The 22,592-nt window shown below is 39.2% G+C and overlaps 2 protein-coding genes across 2 annotated transcripts in view; both read left to right on the top strand.

Annotated features, from left to right (window-relative positions):
* The window catches only part of LOC134546152 (piggyBac transposable element-derived protein 4-like), a 196,554-nt gene extending 174,279 nt beyond the window's left edge, over positions 1-22,275 (top strand). Inside the window, exon 2 of the mRNA XM_063388706.1 lies at positions 16,675-22,275. Coding sequence (XP_063244776.1) covers positions 20,202-21,161 — 960 coding nt within the window. The 5' untranslated portion in view covers positions 16,675-20,201 and the 3' untranslated portion in view covers positions 21,162-22,275. The remainder of the gene's footprint in view (positions 1-16,674) is intronic.
* Positions 1-22,592, top strand: part of LOC134546151 (U1 small nuclear ribonucleoprotein 70 kDa-like) — a 105,503-nt gene that overhangs the window by 60,216 nt on the left and 22,695 nt on the right. The window lies entirely within an intron of this gene.

Raw genomic sequence — 22,592 nt, 5'->3', positions numbered from 1 at the left:
ATGTTAATTTATGCAGGTTAAGTTTTGAACTGTTTGGTGTCACAACATGGCCGACACGCTTTGTGTTGCCATGAAGGTCGGAATGTCGCCTGGCACAGCCGTGCTCACGACGCGCGCTACTAGTGGGGCGCTATGGTTATCGATGGATGCGAGGTTTGTTTACATTTGACGTGGCACGAGGAAAACAATATTGTTGATTGAATATTTTAATCAGGATGGATGGCCAAAACGATAAAAAGAAACGCAAGAAGTTCACTTTGAAGGAAAATGTGGAAATTTTAAAAGAAGTTGACAAAGGCAGGAAAAATGCAGATGTGGCACGGTCGTTTGGTTTGGTGCCCACTACACTGTCAACAATAATAAAAGATCGCGAAAAATTATTAAACTGTACGAACATTCATCTTTATCTGCTGGTCGCAAGAGACTTGCCTAGGAGATAAAAAGGGAACTCCATCTTAATAAATGTACATATCTGTAAAATAGTTTAACCCAATATTTTGTATATGTAGGCCTAGAATTTAGGCTGCTGTATTAAGTTCAATAATTTTTTTTAATTCTTGTTGTTTTACAAATATTTGCTTCCAAGCTAATGTATCATTTGATCCCCTACTACTTTATTTTTAAAAATTAAAAAATACTACGTTTTAAAGGTAAATATATAGACTTTCAGAATAAAGTACTTTCATTACTAAGTATAAAAGTTGAGGCTTTATTGATGTACCTTATAACGAGATTCTACTGTAACATGAAATACAATGTAAACTCTTGAAAAGTCACTCGATGTAATGACAAACGCCTTAAAACGTTGAAATTGCTTGACTTTGGTTGGTTTACCTTGTTTTCTATACAATAATACGCTCTATATAGCGTCACGCTCACTCTATTTAATGACAACAATACAGTATTATAAATCATTAAGCAGTACTTTCTAAGTTGCCGAAGTTGTTAAGAACTGCAGGTGTGTACGTTCTTTTATTTGCTGTTTTGTTGTTGTATTACCCTCTTTTATAGCATAATCGTCGCACTCGTGTAATCGTCTCACCCATATCTTTGGTTGTCAAAATTTGGATAAAAAAACTCTCGCGTAAACGTCGCATGAATTTTTTGGTCCCGTTATTAGATTCTGAGCGCTTTGTGTTGGTATTTTTTCAGTATAAAACAATGTATTTTAAAATAGAAATCTAATATTTATTCGGACATTACCTCTTATTTAATTAACGGAAATACGTACAATGGAACCTCATTATTACGAGTACGGGATACTACGAGACCTTTGTTGTTACGACAGTTTTGTAATGCACCGTCAGTTTGACTACGTAAATCATAGTAAATTAAACCGGTGTTTATGAGTGCCTCCTTGTTGGCCCTTTTGTAAGTACGAGTGATTTTAATGGCATCTTCAAAAAAGGAAAAACACCGTCAGTTAAAAAAATAATGTTCACGCAGTAAATACAGACAGCTATGTGGCTACACGGGCACCAGACGAACTGGGTGGAAGGACTGGTGACAAACAACATGCGCTTTCTCTCTCTCTTTCCCTCCCTCTCTCTTTCTCTTGACGGTGCCAGTTGCTTCCCATCCTAAAAATAGACCAGCCAACACCCTTCCATTCTTCCTTCCTTTGCTCCCTTTTTTTTTCACCACTTCACTTGCCTTCCCTCCGTGATCTTGAACGGCGCCGGTCTTTGTATCATGCCATTTAATTCGCGATTAAATTAAAAACCGTTGTAGATACAAAAAATTACATAGAGACACTTTCTATTCAAAATTTAATTTGCTAAAACTTTTATTCAACACGTTTTTCCCACTATAGTGCATCGTTTTTAAGTTACGGTGTGAAATTGACTGTTTGGACGGTCCAGAATCTAACTTGACTTTAATTTTTTATATTCTGTTATTACGAGTACTTGTTGATAATTTTTGCCGCCTTTGTCAGCTCTCGTAGTAACGAGGTTCCACTTAAGTTGTCTGAAGTGTAAATTTTCTTTTAAAAACGTTTTTAAACTTTATAACGTTCATATTTTTGTCTGTCGCCGCGGTGTACCGCTTACAAAAATGTAGCCAGCGCTCGTTGCAATCATTAATGGGTTATATTGCTTCCCATATAGAGCGTGCACACGTAGCCGAATATCGATATCTCGCCGAGTTCATGCAACGCATGCTCTCTTTGGTTATGTTGCTTCCCGTATAGAGCACGCACACGTAGCTGAACATCAATATCTCGCCAAGTGCCTATAACGTGCTCTCTCTTTCGAGTGCCGCATTAACTACATCTGATGGCTCGCTCTCTTTCGTGGAGAGTTTACTTACTGTGGCGATAGTTAAGAGTGCGTGGGAGATAATATTTTCTCGCGCGCGGTCAGTTGAAGTGGTTCATTTTTTCCTCGTAGAATAGCGCAGCGTTCGGCCACGGGCGTGTAGAGCGTATCCAAGTGGAGACCCCGCGAACTAGTAGGAAAACGGAATGTCACCCGGGAGAGGGGGGGGGGGAAGTGAGAGACAAAGACGAATGTAGGACGACTGATAGGGGTGGGATGAGTCAGCTCTAGCAGCCAACGCAACGGCTTTGTGATGTGCTGAGAAGCACAAGACGACACTGGACTCATCACGCCCGTTTCATACATAACCAGACAGAGAGGATAGAACATTTTTTTTTTCGTTTAAAGGAACACCGTTTTTCAGGGTTGGGAAAAAAACAGTTTTTTTAAAAAAAAATCAAAAACATGTTTTTTATTGTTTTAAACAGTTTTTTTTAAACAGTTTGTCATGTTTTAAAGAGTTTTTTTAAGTTTAAACTTTTTTTTTGTTTTTAATATTAATTTTAATCAAAACCACCACAATATGTTTTGCACATATGGTTTTCAGCAGAAGTCCCATCAGGTGTAAGGAATATTGCTACACATTTTTGAATATGGAATTCCCTGGCATTTCCCGGTTTTCCCTGACTGTAGCCATTCCGGATATTATTAAGTACAAGGCAAAAAGTTCACCTTTCAAGGAGTACTTATTCAGTCCTGACTTTATGTAAGCTTTTGGACATACACCATTGCTAAGCACAAGTATGTCTGTAGAAGAAAACTACAAAAAATACAAATGACAAAAAAACAAATAAAGCAAAAAATTGCTGTTGTCAGGATATAAACACCACACAATACTCCACAACAAGAATATGGTCAGCGAAACAAATAAAAATGGACTAACAGAACGAAAAAAACCCCACAAATGATGACAGCACAAAAATACTGAAATAAAAACATTCAGCACAACAGTTGAAACGAGACAAAAACACAGCAAAACGAAAAGACGAAACAAATACAATAGTTTTTCAAAAAAGAATGAAAAAATAAACCACAAATGATGACAGCACAAAAATATTGAACTCAAAAAAATTCAGCACAACAGTCAAAATGAGACAAAAACACGACAAAACGAAAAGACGAAACAAACATGACAGTTTTCTAAAACAGAAACAAGCGACGTTTCGGGAACTGCAATCTGCTCCCGTCCTCAGGCAGAGACGTACATGGTACGAAAACACAGGTGTGACCAAATTCCTGTTGTGGATTATTGTGTGGTGTTTATATCCTGACAACAGCAATTTTTTGCTTTATTTGTGTTTTTGTCATTTGTGTTTTTTGCAGTTTTCTTCTACAGACATACATGTGGTTAGCAATGGCGTATGTCCAAAAGCTTAAATCAAGTCATGCACTCCCATTGCACAAATCTTTGAAAGATAATACTTATTCAGTCCTGTAACACTAAAAGAGATTAAACCTCTAGTATGGTGGATGGCTTTGGAGAAAAGAACTCATCATGCAACTTTGCACCTGGCACATCAGTTACACAGTGCAGTAGCTTCGTCAGCTGGTATTGAACGTCTTTTCTCCACATTCGGGTTTGTGCATAGTACTGTAAGGAACCAACTAGGAACAGAGAAGGCTGCCAAACTTGTAACTGTTTTCCGTGCACTTAACTAACAAAAACAAATTTTAATTAGGTTAGATGAACTTAGTGGAACTGGCACCCTAAAAGGTACGACTGGTTTGACCCCAAGCAGTGCTGGTATTTTATGTGTAAGTGAGGAAAGTGTTTGTTCCGTGACAACGGGAACGAAAACTTCCAACAAACTTATTCGATAAAATTGAAGCAGCGCCTAGCACCAACATGTGCTTAGGCGGCCATCTTGAGTAGACTGTCTTTTGTTTTTTCCGGTGTCTGGAGCACAGCTTGCTATGAGAAATTCTTCCGCAACACAGCACACACAAGCAAGAAAAGTTGCCCAAATATACTTAGATATGTCCAAGCTCAAACAACAACAAATGTCAAGATATACACAATATAAAGTTACCGAACATCCCGCCCACCTTGAAAGAACAATTTCAACAGTCTTGGGGTAAGGGGCACAGCTTTGTTATAGGTCGGGTAATCAGTCCTTGGAGCGTACGAAGTTGGGCTACACGAACCACTCCATCAGACCCTGGAAAGGTTTTCACAACTCGTCCAAGTCTCCAGCGACGTGGAGGCAAGTTGGGGTCTTGAACCAGAACAAGTGTGTCTGGTTGCACATTTACTCCAACTTGAGTCCACTTTCCCCGCACCTGCAGCTGATGCAAATAATCCCTATGCCATCGCTGCCAGAAACATTGGTGGGCTTGCTGCAACAGACTCCATCTTGACAGGCGATTCATAGGCACCGAGGTCACATCCTCCTCGGGTAAGATTTGGGAAGGGCCCAACGTGAGGAAGTGACTTGGTGTCAGTGCTGTCAGATCACTTGGGTCATTTGACAGTGGTGTCAGTGGCCGTGAATTCAATATTGCCTCGATTTGGGTGAGGACTGTATAGAACTCCTCATATGTCAGTAATTGGCTGCCAATCACCTTACTCAAATGAGCCTTGACGGACTTCACTCCGGCCTCCCATAGGCCTCCAAAATGAGGTGCCCCTGGTGGATTGAAATGCCAGGTGATTCCATGGTTGCCCAAGTCATGAATGATGGCAGCGTTGGTGGTCTTATCCTCAAGGAATGATTGCAAAGCTTTCAACTGATTGTTGGCACCAACAAAGTTGGTTCCACAGTCACTGAAGATGTCTGAGCAAGAGCCACGTCTGGCCACAAATCTACGAAATGCAGCTAGAAAAGCATCTGTAGATAAATCAGACACCAATTCAAGGTGTAACGCCTTGGTGGTAAAACAAACAAATAAACAAATATATGCACGATATGTTCGCGGCTTTCGGGCCCGAGCCATTGTGATGGTAAATGACCCAGCATAGTCAACTCCAGTTTTCAGGAATGGTTTGGCCTGTGTTATTCGTTCAGCAGGCAGGTTACCCATTTTAGGGACTACTGGACTTGGCCTGACACGAAAGCAGATCATACACTTGCGCAGTTGTTGCCTAATGGCATCCTTGCCATTCACGACCCAAAAGTCTTGTTGCAGGACAGCAAGCAAATGTTGAGGGCCTGGGTGCAGCAAGTCCTTATGTAGCTGGTCGATGATCAGTTCCGTTAAGCGACACCTTTTCGGAAGCAAGATTGGGTGTTTTTGGTTATATGGCAAGCACGAGGCCTGGAGTCTACCACCTACTCTGAGGATTCCATTGGAATCTACGAAGGGGTTTAATTTCTTCAAGGAACTTGGGCATTGTTCCCTTTTCACAGAAACGAGTTCACTGGCAAACTCAACAGCCTGGGTCCTTTTGACCCACACCCTGAGTGCGGCTTGGAGCTCGCTCACCTGAAGAGCATCACTCCTTTTCTCCTTGTCAGAACTGCAAATTTTGATAAACCGCAAACAGTAGGCGGTTATCCGTTTGATTTTCGTGAGGGATGAAAATCGATGAAGTAGCGACAAATCTCCCACTGTGAGTGTGCCGACAAAGGGTTCAGCAGGCTGATTTCGCTGTTCCATGAGCATTTCTGCATTAGTGGGAGGCGGCGTCCAGTTGAGGCGTGGCCATGTGGTTTGTTCTTCACGCAGCCATGGTGGGCCTGTCCACCACAACACATGGTTGACCAGCTGGGAGGGCAAGAGACCTCTGGAGGCGCAGTCAGCAGGATTATCTGCTGAAGGAACATGGTGCCACCACTCAGGTGAAGTGTTTGTTTGGATTTCTCCCACACGATTTGCCACGAACGATTTCCATCGATGAGATGATGAACGTATCCAAGATAGGGTAACAGTTGAATCTGTCCAAGCAAAAATGTTCTTCAAATTCAAAAATGAAAAAACATCCAAAATATAACGCAAAAGTTTTGAGAGTAATACCGCTCCACAAAGTTCGAGACGAGGTAAGGTAACCCTTTTGGTTGGCGCTACCTTGGACCGACCCATCAGCAGATACACTTTCGCTGGACCCTCACGTGGTACCTCTCGAAGATAGACTACAGCAGCATATCCTAACTCTGAACTGTCAGAGAAACCATGAAGTTCGAGCAATGTGTCATGTGCACTCACAAGAGGTCCCCTAGGTATGGTAACTTCCTCCAACAACGACAGCTCCTCCTTGAAACGGATCCACTTCCCTCCTAACCTGACAGGCAGGTTGTCATCCCAATCCACACCCTCTAACCACATCTCTTGTATCATTGACTTTGCTAATAACAACAGAGGCGATAGCCAACCTAATGGGTCAAATATTTTTGCCACATCGGACAGAATGCCCCTCTTAGTGCAACTGCTGTTCCTAGAGTGTACATGGTATGAAAAATGGTCTAACCTAGCATTCCAGTGAAGACCCAGTACCTTCAAACTTGACTGCCCATCAGCATCAAACAAATGAGTAATAGGTTGTTGTAGTTGAGATGGTGGCAATTGGGCAAGAAACTCTGGACTGTTGCTGGCAAACTTGCGGAGGTTGAAGCCACCGGACTTGAGAAGACCCACCAGTTCGTGTTGCAATTGTACGGCCTCCTGTACTGTATCTGCGCCTGACACTACGTCATCCACGTATGTGTCGGCAACAAGAACACTGGCTGCGCGAGGGTACTTCGATTTCTCATCTTCTGCCAATTGGTGAAGTGTTCGAATGGCAAGGAACGGTGCCGCAGACACACCGTATGTTACGGTCTTCAGCCGATATTCCTGGATTGGATCCTGTAAGTTGAAACGCCAAAGGATTCGGTGATAGTCCTGGTGCTTTGGATCCAGCAAAATTTGTCTGTACATTTGCTGAACGTCAGCAGTGAATGCAATCTTGTGGAGTCGCAAACGAAGAATCAGATTACTTATGTCACACTGTAACTTCTTTCCTGATAGCAACGTGTCATTTAGGGACAATCCAGATGAAGTTTTTGCCGAAGCATCAAAAACAACCCGAAGTTTTGTGGTGGTGCTGTCAGGTTTCAGTACACAGTGATGGGGTATGTAATAACCCAGACTTACATTGTGTTCTGCTTCATCCACTAGTTCCATGTGGCCTTCTGTAATGTAATCCTTCATGAAGTGATGATACTGAACCTTGAGCTCTGACTGCCGATAAAGTCTCTGTTCTAAGTTCCGCAACCGCCTAAGTGCTTGAGATTTCGACTCTCCCAATTCCGAGGCCGTAGTTCTGAATGGTAAAGTTACTGTATAGCGACCACCAGACCCTCTTTCGTGAGTAGTTCGGAAAATGTCTTCACACTGAATTTCATCTGGGGTTTCAGGAATCACGTGAGGAATTTCTTCCAGTTCCCAAAACTTCTTCATGGTCTCTTCCAGTGGCACCAGTGAAGCCTGAAGACAAGTCGATAATCCAGACACTAGAGAAACTGACTTCGATTCAATTTTTCCCATGACCAACCACCCAAAAATGGAATCCAATGCTGTTGGCGAGCCAGGGATGCCTTCAACACGACCACCAGTTAACAGAAGAGGGAAAAGCTCAGCTCCCAGTAGCATCTCAATTGTACCAGGTATTCCAAAGTCGGGGTCTGCCTTTTTAAGATTTGAGAGATGGTTCCACTGCCCAGAAGCGATATAGGCATTAGGCAACTTTTCACTTATTTTGTTCAAAACCAGTGTGTCAATGGTGAACGATTGAGCATCATCACCAACAGGTTGCAGTTGACAAGAGACAGTTCCTTTCACGGATGTAACAGACACACCTGAGAGGCCCTGAATCAGCTGTGAACATTTGCGTCGAGGTAAACCTAACCTCTGAAGACACTGGCTTGTGATAAAGTTTGCTTGACTACCAGAGTCTAGGAGCACTCTACATTTTTGAATGTTGCCACTAATATCCCTAGCACCCACAATTGCTGTTGCCAATAGCACAAATGATGAAGGACCAGTACTGGTCAAAGTTGTGGTGGACAGTTGCTCATTACTGTCATCAGTCAAGGGTGCCTCCGTGATTTGTTCCTGATTGGTGTCTAAGGTGTGGCTGGATGGTATGGAATCGTCAAAATGTAGCAATGTATGGTGGCGTGATCCACAGGTTCTGCAGTTGGTCTTAGAATAGCAGTCTCTTGCCTTATGGAACTGCCGAAGGCAATTTATGCAAACCTTCAGCTGTTTGGCTAATTCAAATCGCTGTGTCGGGGAGGTTTCCACAAATTTGGAACATTGAGATAATGAGTGAGAGCCCTCACACAGCATACAATGTTGAGACTTATTTGCTCCTGAATGACCCAGAAATGACTGTGTAGAAGGACGACCATAAGACCGCCAAGACGCAGCCTGAGTTTGTTGTTGGCTTGGCTTTTGACCAGCGTTCAGCCTTTGACCATTCCCTAAGGATTCCAGCACCCGTTGTCGACCTTCCAAAAATACAATAAATTGTTCCACTGTTGGTATGTGGGTTGGATCTGTGATGCTCAGCTCCCAGTCTCGTCTCAGGTTTGCATCCAATTTCCTCTCCAATAAATATACTAGCAACGGGTCCCACGTATTCACCGAGATGCTCAACACCTTAAGGGCAGCCACGTTTTCTTGGATAGCTGACAATAACTGCAGTAATGTGGAAGAATTCCCTGTGGCAGATGGTGCACTCACCAGTGCCGCAATATGGTGATTAACAATCCATCTCTTATTATTATATCGCCGTTGAAGGAGCTTCCACGCAACATCAAAGTTCTCCTCTGTAAGTGGGAGAGACTGTACTAGAGACAAGGGCTCTGCCTCCAAAGACAATTTTAAATAGGACAGTCGCTCCACATTGGTGAGTTGTTTCTGCTTAGCAACTAATGTCTCAAATAAGTTGGAGAAGTTTTGCCATGACTTTATTTCACCTCTGAATGATGGTAGTTTGATGGCTGGAAGATGCACTTTTGGCGAATCCTGAGCAATGGTTGATGAAACATGTGTTGAGCTGGGTAGGGTTAGCTTGGTGAAAGAATCAGAAATCGATCTTATTTTATAGTACAAATCATCGAAGGTATCCAACCTTTTATTGTGGGCCTCTTCGTCAAAGTCGGCGATTTGTCCTGAACTGGTAGCAATTATAAGATGATCCTCCTCAAAACCCTTCCGTATCTGATCCAGGTCCCTGCAGGTGGCTTCCAGTAGCCTGTGCTGAGATGGGTCAGCAGAAGCCTTATCTGCGAGAGTTGACGCTCTATGCAAACGATTTTCCGCTCGCGTCAACCTGAAGTGGACAGCTGTCAAGTCTGCCATTTTATGTTTTCTTGCTGTCAGCGTTGCAACCTAGAAGCCCGCGAACCAACAACAACTTCTTTCTTACGCGGCGCGGGCCCTTTCACGCTTCCCGCTGCCCGCACTGTGCCGCGTGACCCGTTCGTCGCGAACGAACCGATTCGTTCACTCGCACCCCCAAAAAAAGGTAATCGTGACCCGAACAGTTCAAGCAGGTGACCGAGTCTCGAGACCCGTTCACATGACGTCACCAGAACAAAGGATCACTGCATCTGACCAAGACAAAGACGCGCCCGACAGAGTAACGCTTATTGTTCCGCTTTTTCACGTATCAAGAATTGTTTCTCACAAATGTCCGTAACGCTGCTGTGTGGACTGTTAACAGCACGCAGTTACGTTTCTGCACCAAAGTTTTCTTCTACAAACCGAGACGCACACGCACGTGCCGCGGACGTTTATGGCTTCTAAACACAACTGTAACCGAACCGACCCGCCGTAATTATCACGAAATGCGTGACCGATCCGGCCCGGAGGACCAAAATGTTCCGTGACAACGGGAACGAAAACTTCCAACAAACTTATTCGATAAAATTGAAGCAGCGCCTAGCACCAACATGTGCTTAGGCGGCCATCTTGAGTAGACTGTCTTTTGTTTTTTCCGGTGTCTGGAGCACAGCTTGCTATGAGAAATTCTTCCGCAACACAGCACACACAAGCAAGAAAAGTTGCCCAAATATACTTAGATATGTCCAAGCTCAAACAACAACAAATGTCAAGATATACACAATATAAAGTTACCGAACAGTGTTTCACTTCAAAACATCTCATCCTAGTCTGGATATTTATCACAATTGGTGACTTTCAATGAGACAGTGATGCTTGCGATGAAAATGTCAATAAGCAGTTTTCGTTTTCGTAAGAAATAAAACATTTTTAAAATACTGTTACGATCGCGCTTGGCTGTAGTGCTTGGCGTTGCCGCGCTCGTTCGGCCTGTCTGCGCCCCCTTCCACCCGCATCCTCTCCCTGGTATCTCGTGTCATACTATCTCGCAACATCCTGACCGTCGCAGCGCGCACCTGCCTCAGATCGAGTTACTTAAAAGAGGCCGCACTGCGGAATAAAAGGACTCAGACATGTTTATCGGCGCGTTTGGTGGGAACCATGCTTGTTGAGTTTTTCGGCGTTCTTTGAGCAGCCGCCGCGTCCTTCGACAGCACTCACGACGCGTTTCTGGACATTTCGAAGGCGAAGGTCGCGCGATATCTCGGAGACATTCCCGATTGTTCTGGACGGGAATCCAAGGGCTATATAAGGAGGTTGGGCCGACCTCTGAGTCTGAGTCGGAGACTGAGTGAGTTCTCCCGCGGCGGAGATCCGGGCGATAGTGCCGCGGGTGCGGCAGAGTGGCGAAGTCCTTGGACGAAAGATCTAGGGCAGGGAGTGAGTGAGTTGTGGAGTCGGGAGTTTTCCCGCGGCGGAGTTTCTGGGCGATAGAGTCGCGGGCGCGGCGGAGCCTCGAACGAAGTTGCGAGCGAGGAGTCGATTGGGATCTCCGTGAAGAGGAAGTAAGTCTCGGCGGCGGCGGAGTGTGGCGACGGAGTCCCGCGGCGGAGACCCACGAGGGGTGCTGCGGCGAGAGTTGCGCCAGAGGTGCGGCCCAGCGAGGTGTGTGGAACGAGTGACTGGGGAATAGACATTTCTTTAAGTGTAGTTAATTATTTGCCATCTTAGAAGATTAATTGTAAGTGACAAGTAGTGGTAATAAATAAAACTGTGTGTAGTGAAATAAAATCTATTAATTGGGCTATCCTTTACGAACCCAAGCGGGAAATCGTAACAATACATAAAAAAAAACATGTTTAGAACAGAATGTTTTAAACATTGTGTTTTAAACTTGTTTTATTCAGAGTGTATTGTTTTAAACAATTTTGAACATATTGTTTTAAACATTTTGTTTTAAACGTGCCAACCCTGCCGTTTTAATGCTTAACTGTTTTGGCGCCTGTGGATGTTACTGTGTGATACAACACCACTTCGTTTAAATAAAAACCGTACAACAGTTATGGTCAGGGTGGCCACTCACCGGGAAAACCGGGAAAACCGGGATTTATCAGGGAAATCACGTTGATCGGGAATTATCAGGGAAATGTCAGGGAATTTTTTTAATAACCGGGGATTTTTTGTGTCATGTATATTTCCGCAGAGCTGCCAACCATTACGGATTTTCCGTAATTATTACGGATTTAACACAATATTACGGAATTACGGAACATCGCTGGTTTATTACGGAAACGAGGCTTTGTGCTGCTGGGTAACGGAAAAAAATTCCGTTTCTGGTGTGCGTGTTTCGTGAACGCAGTTCGAAAACATCACGCGGTTGCGCAGATAACGGAACTGATAAATGTGCGCATGTACTGTCGAAATAAGTAGATTAATTGTTGTGTTTTGTAATAGAAATGGTACGGTATTACGTCCGTTGTACGATACAACTAGTACATATTCTCGGTCTTTTCGTTTGTTAGCTACCTACATCGCGATAATTTTTGTACGGTACTTTGGCTAACCTGTCTTGTGTTATTTACTTTCTTGAAAGCCATTTTTTTCATCTAAGTGTTTTTGTCGTGTGTACAGACGTGAAACCTGTTTATGTTGTTCGATAGTGTTGTGTTCTTCAGTGCCGGTTGTAGAAATGAAGCGTGTGACAGAACAATGTGTATCTGGGGCAAAAAAAAAAGAACGTTATTCTTCAGAACTTTCGACCAAACTATATAAAAGAATGGCCATGCTTGTCATCTTCAAATGTTTTGGAACGCCACGCTTTTTGTAATGTATGCACGTGTGACTTTTCGATTGCGCATGGTGGAAGGGATGACTGAGGACGGCATATTGAATCAAAGAAACATGCAGAACATTTTAAAGCCGTGACGAGCAATAAATATATATCGTCGTTTTTCACTACATCTGAAGAAACGAAAGTAACAAACGCAGAGTTATTGTTTACAAGTTTTTTGGTAGAACACAATTTACCGATAGCAGTAGCCGATCATTCGGGTAATTTGTATAGAGCTATGTTTCCGGACTCAAAAATTGCCCAGAAATACAGCTGTGCGAGAGCAAAAACATCTTCCTTAGTGGAGTATATAGCTGGTGAAACTAAATTGAAACTGTTGAATCTTTAGTAAGTGGACCATTTGCTTTAGCTACAGATGGGAGTACTGATTGTAATGCAGTGAAGATTTATCCATTAGTTGTTTCATTTTTAAATCAAACACAAGGTAAAATTTGCACTGTACTGTTATCCCTTGTTGAGAGTACTAAGACTAAGAATATTTCACAACTAGAAATGTTACACTTCAAAAATGAATTAAAGAACAGTTATCAAAAGTTGCGTGAAAAAATGATTGAGCGCTCGACACTGAAATACCCCATTACATAAAACAAAACACAGACTGCAGGTCATTGAACGGGACGCTATAATGTAAAGTGACATATTTAAAATGTATTTGTTATTTAACGAACATCCGTATGTATATAATGAAGAAAATACAGCAGGGTGCTAAAATATGAGTGATCTCTTTCTATAATATTATATTTTTTCATCAAAAGTATGTTTTTTTGTAATTGTAAATATCAGGGAAATTTTGAATTTTTAATCAGGGAAATCAGGGAAAAATCAGGGAATATTTTTGGTGACTGTGAGTGGCCACCATGATGGTACATAAAATATTACTAAGTAAATTTATCACTCATGTTTACTTTACATTTTACTGCAAGCGAAACAAAAAAAAAATAGAACTTTAGATACAAGGTTACACTACATACCTAATAGTTTAGTATTGTCATCTGCCTGACAACTTCAGAACGAAGCTTCTTATTTATACCTTTTTTAATACACTTGACGTTTCTGACTCGTGTTTTGTAACAAATGTACCGTTGATTTGTAGAGAATAAATCACAACATAATTTGTTAATAGTTTGATAAGATAACAGCATATTAAACTCTGAAAAATCGCCGATCTCTGCACTTTCCGCATTACAAAATATCGGCTCGACCTCAACTTTTTCAGCTCTTGTCGCGCGAGGTGCGTTAATACCAATGGCGCGTCCTGATAGGCTGGAACAGTTTTCCGCTCTGTCTGGTCAGCGTCTGGCTGACCCGAATTACTAGGCACTGGCTCAGGCAACTGAAGCTGAACTACTCCAGGAAATATTATTCTAATCAGTTTGCTAGTGTACTATTTTCTACATGAACATTTGCTAATTGTTTCTCCAAATTTCGTTTCGAAGTTTAAAAAAAAACATGAAGTCCGTGTAGTCTACGTTTTTGATTGAAAAGTCAAACAAGAATTTGTCTTTTTTTCCCCCGCAATGGACCTAGATACTAGTTTCTATATTTTCTCTAAATCCCAATGTCCATACTTTAATTTTAACTTTAATTTAACTTTTATAAATGTATGTTGTGTATAATTAAGATTACCTTTTTTTATCGATCAACATAATATTTGCTCCGTAACCAATTAAGTGAACTTAAAAGTGAATGTTAATTATTGTGTTATGTTGAAATTCAGCCAACTTCTCGCTACAGAAAGAAAACTTATGTCTCTTCTCATATAACGTAGTAACGTAGAACATGGTCGTTGTAACTACCCACCTATGTATATACTACCTCTGAAGGTTCAATTACTGAACTCGCATTCGCGTTGGCCTTAGTTTCAATCCTTTTCCAGTGAGTCTTGTTATATTTTAAGTAGTGTATCTATATTGAGGCAAATTTTAGACTAAATTATATGTGTCGTTAAGAGCGTCTATGGTGGAAGGCCGTGGCCTAAGGTATGGGAGGGCTTGCTGCCTGTCGCTCAGTGGCTATTCTGTAATTGAAGCTACGGTATATCTAAATATGATACAGAGACTATAACAGCTAATGAGCGACAGCCATTAACCCTAGCACACCGCAGCCTTCCAATAAAGATGCCCACGAAAGAGCCTATCGAAAATTAATATTGAAACATGTAATTAATTTGAGTGAAAAATTATGTATTACTTTAGATTTATTTTCGTTCATGTTACGTAGCGTTTTCTTTCCATAGGCTAGTCAGGTTCAGCAACATAACCAACGTAAGTTTACTCTTGGTTATTGAGCACTATATATATAATACATATAAAGTTGACATATATACACAACGAGTATTTAAAACATACGTACAAACTTCGGCAGGCTGTTTCTGGAAAGAATACAAGACGAAAGCCTAATAACCACTTTACTCATAAATCGAGTTACGAACCTCCAAAAATGGAATTTTCCATATCTTGAAATTAACATCATCAGTAAGTAAACTGTGGCATATGATTTTTTAGGAAGGAAACTTTACACCTTGCAAACGTGCTTTGTAATGCCTGCCCTGGTTTATTTTTTATTTTTTATTAGCTTTTCAGGTGATAAAAATTTGCTAAAACAGAAATGCCGTTATATTTATTGAAGGATGTTCATTACAACCCACGTATCTCGTGGTGAACAATTTGCGTTCTACAAAATCATCAGACGCAGTGCAAGTTATTCAAGAATAGGAAAATTTTATTTTTGGGGGTTCAAAACTCCGAATCCATTTACGAGAAAAGTATGGTACACAGGTTTTCGTCTTGTATTTTCGCCAGGAATATTCTGCCAGAATTTGTCAGTATGTTTTAGATACACGTTGTACATATAAAGAATGCATTAGAAAGTTTACACACACACAAACATACACACATATATATAAATAGAATACAGGAAAACAATTGGTTGTCTGTAAAGTCGGTTTACGGACGATAGTTTAACGTGATAACGTCATAACAAAACATTGATTAAATGATTGCATACTTTTATGAATAAAATTCAATCATTTTTATAGAATTATCACTATTTTGTATGGATACAAAAGAGTGAAATGAAATCTACAATTTAATTGATAAATTTACTTTTATTTGCACTCATTAATTCAATTATTTTTATTACTTTAACGAAGAGATTATTTTAACTATAACGTTTATACATGTTTGCAATTTAACTTCTTCCAATCTGTGTTATTCTGTTAAGAATATGACGATGATAGGAAAAGTAGGAAACGAATGGGAGTGTTTCAAGGATGATGTGAAGGAAAATGGCTTACGCAACACCAAGATGCTGTCAAAAATAATATATTTGCGCCACGGACTCTGCAGCAATGCTAGGAGGAACGGGTTAGCAAAGAGCAATGAAAATGTTACATTGAAATGCATGAAAACAGAATTACGCCACGGACTCGGTCGCAATGCTAGGAGGTTCAGGTTATCAAAGAGCAATATAATATGAGCGTAACGGGACACAGAGAAACGGGACAATGTGCGTAACGGGACACTTTTTCGTGCGTTCAGCCGGCGTTCATAGATTTATTAGACGTGGTCACGTCAAAAATTTTACACATATAATAATATATATAGAATACATTACTAACTTAAAAAATGTATATGTATAGAATACATTATAAAGTTGACATTCCGTGTTCGGCCCTTGCAAGAATCGAAGTTTTACAATTCGCATCCACAAAATAATAAGTAATGTGTGCAGAAAAGATAAAAGATTATGGAGTAGGTATATATTAAGTTAACGATATGAAATGAATTTACAGTAGGATAGGTCTTACAGTAAAGCACACAAAAACACATTTACTATGTACTTCTTGCATCAGAAAATAGCTTTGGCGAAACCTTGTATTCATTCAAACCTTCTTTTGAAAGTTAGCCTATCTTGTGTACATGCATCGTAGTTAAAACAAATTTTTGTTTCAATTTACACAGTTAAAAATAGTAAGGAACATATTCACATATCATTATAATTTAGGTAACTATTCTATATGTAAATTAATCATGAATATACCTTACAAAATGGCGGGTTTTAAAGCATGCTTACTTATAATAGGCCTTTTTATACATTTTTATATTGAACCCTAGAATACCGCACATAACATATATTTTGTGTTAAAGTTACAAGAACAGTGAGATACTTAATTACTAGGGCCTGGAAAAATTAGCATCTATTTATTACAAAATTAGCATTTATGATGTTGAAAATTAGCATCTATTTTCCAGAAATTAGCATCTATTTTTGAGAAATTTTCTTAAGATATTAAAGTTACATAACAATAGGTACAAGAAGTTAAAAAAATTATGCTCACAATGTAGAAACAAATAAAATTGTTGTTTAAAAGAGAACTATTGCCAAATTACATGCATGATATTTGTGTAGAAAAAGTCATATATGAACGCATCAGTTCTACAAATATGATGGGAACTGTCTTAGTTGCAGTCTTTGCACTGAAATGACAGTGCTGTAAAAAGTTCAGCATTACTTTCTTTCAGTCCTGTCCTCTTGTCATTCACTACATTACTATAGCTAGACAGTAGTCGTTCACTGTCTACATTGTTAGTAGGCGTCCACAAGGCTTGAAGGCAGCACTTAGCAAAGAGTTCATGGTTAGCAGAAACAGCATGCAATATTTGTTCAACATCCACCTTTCCCCCTCTCTTCCTTTCAATCTCAGCTAGGGCTTTGAGTTCTCCATAACCTCTTGAAACCTCTGTTGACGGTAGTGCTGAAAAACCTGGAAGTTTCTTTATTCCTGCTTCTTTGTCATCTTTGTTAAACAATATCATTGTGGGACTCAGGGCATGTGCAATATTGCTAAAATTCTCTCTATTTGGATCCTTTTCTCTCAATTTATACAACTTCTGCCTTGCTGAAGTTGCTGCTTTCTTGAAAACATCAAGAATGGATGCTTTCTGCAAGGTACTCACTTCAGCCAAAGCAGTTGTTGTTCCTTGCAGCAACTTACCTTCCACAACTTCTGCGAAGGCTGTGTCCAATGTATCTAGCTTTGGCCACAGAAGATGGGAAGTTAGGTATTTGGACCCCTCCAGAAACACCAGGAGATCTACTAGATCCTTCGCATGTTCTTTAACAAACATTGCCTGGGCAATAACACAATTTCCTTGTCTGTGAGTTGGGACAAGAAGTTGATGCCACTGTTATTAATGTCTTTCATCTCAAGAGAGTTGAAAAATTCAAAAATATCTGAGAAATATTCAGACAGGTAAAAAACTGCATGGAACCAACTGTTCCATCTGGTAATAACAGGCGATGGAAAAAGTTTTGCAACCTTGCCATCTCCATGCTTTTCTGTCAAAAATTTCAGATAATTATGTTTTCTCTTTCTTGTGTTGAGAAATGCAGCCTTGACAGCAGTTACAGTTCTGTTCAAAAATTCCATTTCTGACACCCAGGCATTACCCAACAAACACAATTTATGAGCCCAGCACTGTATGTGCTTTAGCTGATCTACTACCACTTTCAGGGTTTCAAAACAAAGAGTCATGTACCTGGCACCATCACTCACAAAAGAATGCACATTATCATAATTAATTTTGTATTTTGATAGAGCATCTAATACAGATCGCGAACAAGTTGTTGCATTACATGCATCAAGATAGGAAACACTGGCAACAACTAATCTATTTTCAGATTCAGGTACATGAAAAATGATAACAAAGACACAACGTCCAACTTTATCAGTTGTTTCGTCGCACATGATATGGATTACTTTACCCTCTAACTCTGATGTAGTTGAGACTTCAAAATCTTTTGCAAGTGCTGGCACATATTTTTCTCGTAAAGACTTTACACAGCTTAATTCACCACCCTTTCTGGTGAATTCGTCGATCCAGTCTTTCAAGGCCTTGTTCTCCAACTTCTCCAAGGGAATATTAGCCTTGGCAAATGCTTCCACTGTCCTCTTCGAGAAATATTCTTTGTCCACTTTTCGCCGTTTTTCGTCATTGCCGATCTGAACAAGCGATGTTTGACGAGGTTGTGTGACCAGTTGCTTTTGCTTGTTTATGTGTTTATTGGATGCCACGTGCTTATTTAAATTGTCCTTTTTTTCCCACGAGATGCTACAGCTGCAGTATTTGCAGAAGATTGTATTGTCATCAGTTGCGTACAATCCTTGAGATTTGTAACTCTCCACACGTTCACGTGCGGTAATAGTGGTTCTACCCATTATGACAAATTTTAACACAAACCAAAATAATTAACGGTATTTGTAAACAAACGTTTGAGCACTAGTAATTTCAGATGAAAACAAACGGATGATTCAATTTGGCCAACTTCAGTACGCTAAACTTGCACCACAAAATGTATGATTTGTCTCTATGTGAAATATTGATCAGAAAAAAATTTTGAAGACTAAAGTGATTATCAACAAATGTAAAAACCGCGTACTAAAATATTTGTATGTAGTAGTTTTCAGCATTTAAAATATTTTCATTTTTATCTTTGCAAGTTCACTACGATCCCGTCAACGACCTAGATATTTTCTAGATTGTTGGTTTCCGTGATGCGCTTCCCGGGAAATTTTGTTTTGTTAGGTTGGATACTCTTCATGAACAGGCAACACACGATGAATGTCGAGCAATGATGAACGTACGCGAACGTGACGTGATCTAACAAAACAAAATAACTGTGTCGATAAGTAGTGTGAATATTTTTCTAAAAATTAAACGGTAACTTGAGTAAATCATAAACACTAAATTTACAAAATTACTTATTCTATACTATCATGCGTGATATTTGGTTAAGGAATGTTTTATAAATTAAGGTTAGGATTCGGATTTTATTCCTTCAACAAGCCTTGTCAGAAGCTATTTACGGTAATTGTGTTAATGTTGGTTATTTTCAAAAACAATACTTTGAGGAATGTGTGTTCAAGCCGTTTTGTTGCATTTTATAGTGGATTTTCGCCCGATAATGGCAATTTCGCAAATATAGCATTTATAACAACAATTAGTAAAAAATCGCATCTAACCTCAAAATTCGCAAAAAAATCGCATCTATCGCAAATTGCGAATTTTTCCGGCCCCTATTAATTACTAACAATATGTAGGCTACACTGATACAATTATGATTGCTACAATGAATATTTCAAACAACATAAAAGAAAACATCTGTTGTTTGAGTTAACTCTTTCAGTGCTGTGATTGACTCTTGTCGATTGCTGCCTCTTTGTTTAAAGTGCTGTGATCGAGAAATGTCGATTTGCAATACTCAAGTCAGTGCGGAAGTCGATTTAATTCCCGTGTGTGGTTTTTTCCTTGTTCTGTCATTACCTGCGATCTGTTGAGGAAATCTTGAACCACTTCGTTGATTTTGCCGGTGGTTCAGTTGGTAAAAATTAAATTTTCTTTGTTCTTTTGCTAATGTCTTTGAATTTGTACCGTGATATTTTTTTTGTTTTGAATCTTTCTTACTTTAAACTTTTTTTTTTCAGTAAAAGTTATGCCAAAATATTAGTCTAAATATGTTTTGTTTTATATTTTATATATATATTCGGCGTTTTTATTTTTGGTAGACATTTAGCAAAGAGACAGGTAAAAGTAATACGTCTTTGTGCAAACAAGTGTTTTTGATTCCATTTCTCTACATGGGTTAGATGTTATTTCAAATACAGTGTCGACAGAGGATTTTTGTTTCATAATAGACAAAAGAGATATTTTGCGTGACATTTTTGTAGGAATAAATAAAATGATTTTAATGTTATAATAGAAAAAATGGCAGACCGTAAACGTTTATATGATCCATCAAAACAAGAAGATTATACAAAATTACTGGAACTTTTAGCTGCAGATTCAGAATCTGAAGATGAAAACCCTAACAGTCAAAGTGATAGTGATGAAGACGTAGAGTGCAACGAGTCGAACTCTGACAACGAAAATGAAGATGTGTCTGTAGATATAAATACCTGGTTCCGGGTGAGTAAAGAAACTCCAGTGCATTTGAATTTGTGTAGTGGTGATTCATTCGACTTGACTATTGTAAGTGACCCTGTAAATTTTAGTAGCCAATATAGTGCCTTTACACAATTTATGCCAAGATCTGTGTTTGTCCATGTAGCTGATCAAACAAATTTGTATGCACAACAGTTTTTGGACAAAACGCATGATTTTTCACCACGATCGAGGTATGCTAAATGGAAAGACTGTACAACTGAGGACATCGAAGCAATGGTAGCTATGGAGATAGGGATGGGCATGTGTCGAAAACCATCTCTAAAAGATTACTTCTCAGAAACAAGCTGGCTTCTTCGAACGCCAAATTTTGGAGAAGTTATGTCCAGAGATAAGTATTTTCTGTTGCGGTCTTTTGTACATTTCAACAACAATGCAAACTTTGTGAAGAAAGGGTTGCCCGAGTACGATCCATTGTTCAAAATTCGGCCAATAATAGAAATGACAAAAGAAACTTATTTACAACATGTTCAACCAGGGAAGTGTGTTTCAGTTGATGAAACAATGTTGAAGTTCACTGGCCGTCTATGGTTCAAACAATATTTACCTTCTAAACCATCAACAAAGTGGGGAATAAAACTGTGGTCACTGTGTGATAGCAAAACAGGTTTTTTATGTAAGTTCGACACATATGTAGGCAAAGGCAGTGGTGTGAAAACAGGCGAAACACTAGGTGAGCATGTTGTAAAAAATCTATTGAGAGGATTTGAAAAGAGCAATTGAATTGTGTATGTTGACAACTTTTTTTCTAGTCCAGTGCTTTTTCAATTTCTTTTAGAAAATGAAATTGGAGCTTGCGGAACAGTCAGAAGCAACAGGAAAATGTTGCCAGGAGAAATGAAAATTTTGTCACTAAAGCGAGGTGAAGAACCTAAGTTCTGGCAAAATAAAAGAGGTATGATTGCATGTTCATGGCAAGACACTGGTCGTGTTAACATGTTGAGCACCGTACACTCTTCTGAAATTTTGACAGTAGACAGAAGAACTAAGAAAAGTGCAACTGGATTCGAAAAAGTGAAAAAGCCAAAACTTGTTGCAAACTACAACAAAAACATGAATGGTGTCGACAAGTTTGATCAACTGTGTACAAACTATGTGTATAAACATAAAAAATTGAAATGGTACCAAACAATTTGGTATTTTCTTATTGAATCTGCATTGGTGAATGGGAGAATTGCATACAATGAAATAAATAAGAAATCTGTCTCCGCAAGTGATTTTAGAACTGAAGTAATCTCAGGATTACTGAAAGATTACAATCGTGAACCTGCAGCCAAACGCGGTCGTAAAATCTGTGATTCTATGCCTTTGGCAAGGCTAAGTGAACGACATTTTATTGGTGAACAGGAAAATAAATCTCACAAGCCAAACTGTATTGTTTGTTCCGTACTACCAGGGCAGTGCAAGAAGAAAGGCAAAGGAATGTGCAAAAGGAAGCAAACAATATTCTACTGCAAAAATTGTCCAGAAAATCCAGCAATGTGTACTGTACCATGTTTTGAAATCTACCACACAAAAAAAAGTTACAAAGTTACCTGTAATTGTTAAACACATCTTCATTGTTTATGATTATACTTTACATAGTTGACATTGAATCAAATGTTGCTTGCTAACCATATCTACTAATAAATAACAGAAACAGAACTAAAAACACCAAAAAATAAGTATATAACATATTTTAAAGTTATAATTATATGTTTGTTATGTATTTTTATGTTTATGTAAAAGATTGTACGTAGGTATATAATTAAGTGGGGAAGACCCGTTTGTAATAATCTAATAGTGTTTTCGCAAGTGAACTACCTACTGATATGTATTTACATAGTAACTATTGAAGTTGTAGCTATATTAAAAATCTTAAAAAATATAATTAATTCCAATTTGTGTAAAATTAAGTGTTTTGATTGTTTTAAGTTAAATTATTAATATAAAAATTTAAAAAAATTAAATTTATTTTAATTAAATATATAAATTATAAAAATTTTTATAATAATTTTAAATAATGTATATTTAATAAAAAAATAACATCTATTTAAATTTAAAGTTTTTAATCAATCTTAAATTATTTTGCACCACAAAATTATTATTTTTTATTTTCTGATTTTTTTGCGAAAATAATTACGCACTTAGGGTAATTTAACCACAAAAAATGCT

The sequence above is a fragment of the Bacillus rossius genome, chromosome 1 (genome assembly GCF_032445375.1).
Source record: "Bacillus rossius redtenbacheri isolate Brsri chromosome 1, Brsri_v3, whole genome shotgun sequence".
Taxonomy (NCBI): domain Eukaryota; kingdom Metazoa; phylum Arthropoda; class Insecta; order Phasmatodea; family Bacillidae; genus Bacillus; species Bacillus rossius.
The sequence above is the reverse complement of the archived record's forward strand: the minus strand, read 5'-3'. Positions and strand labels throughout refer to the sequence as shown.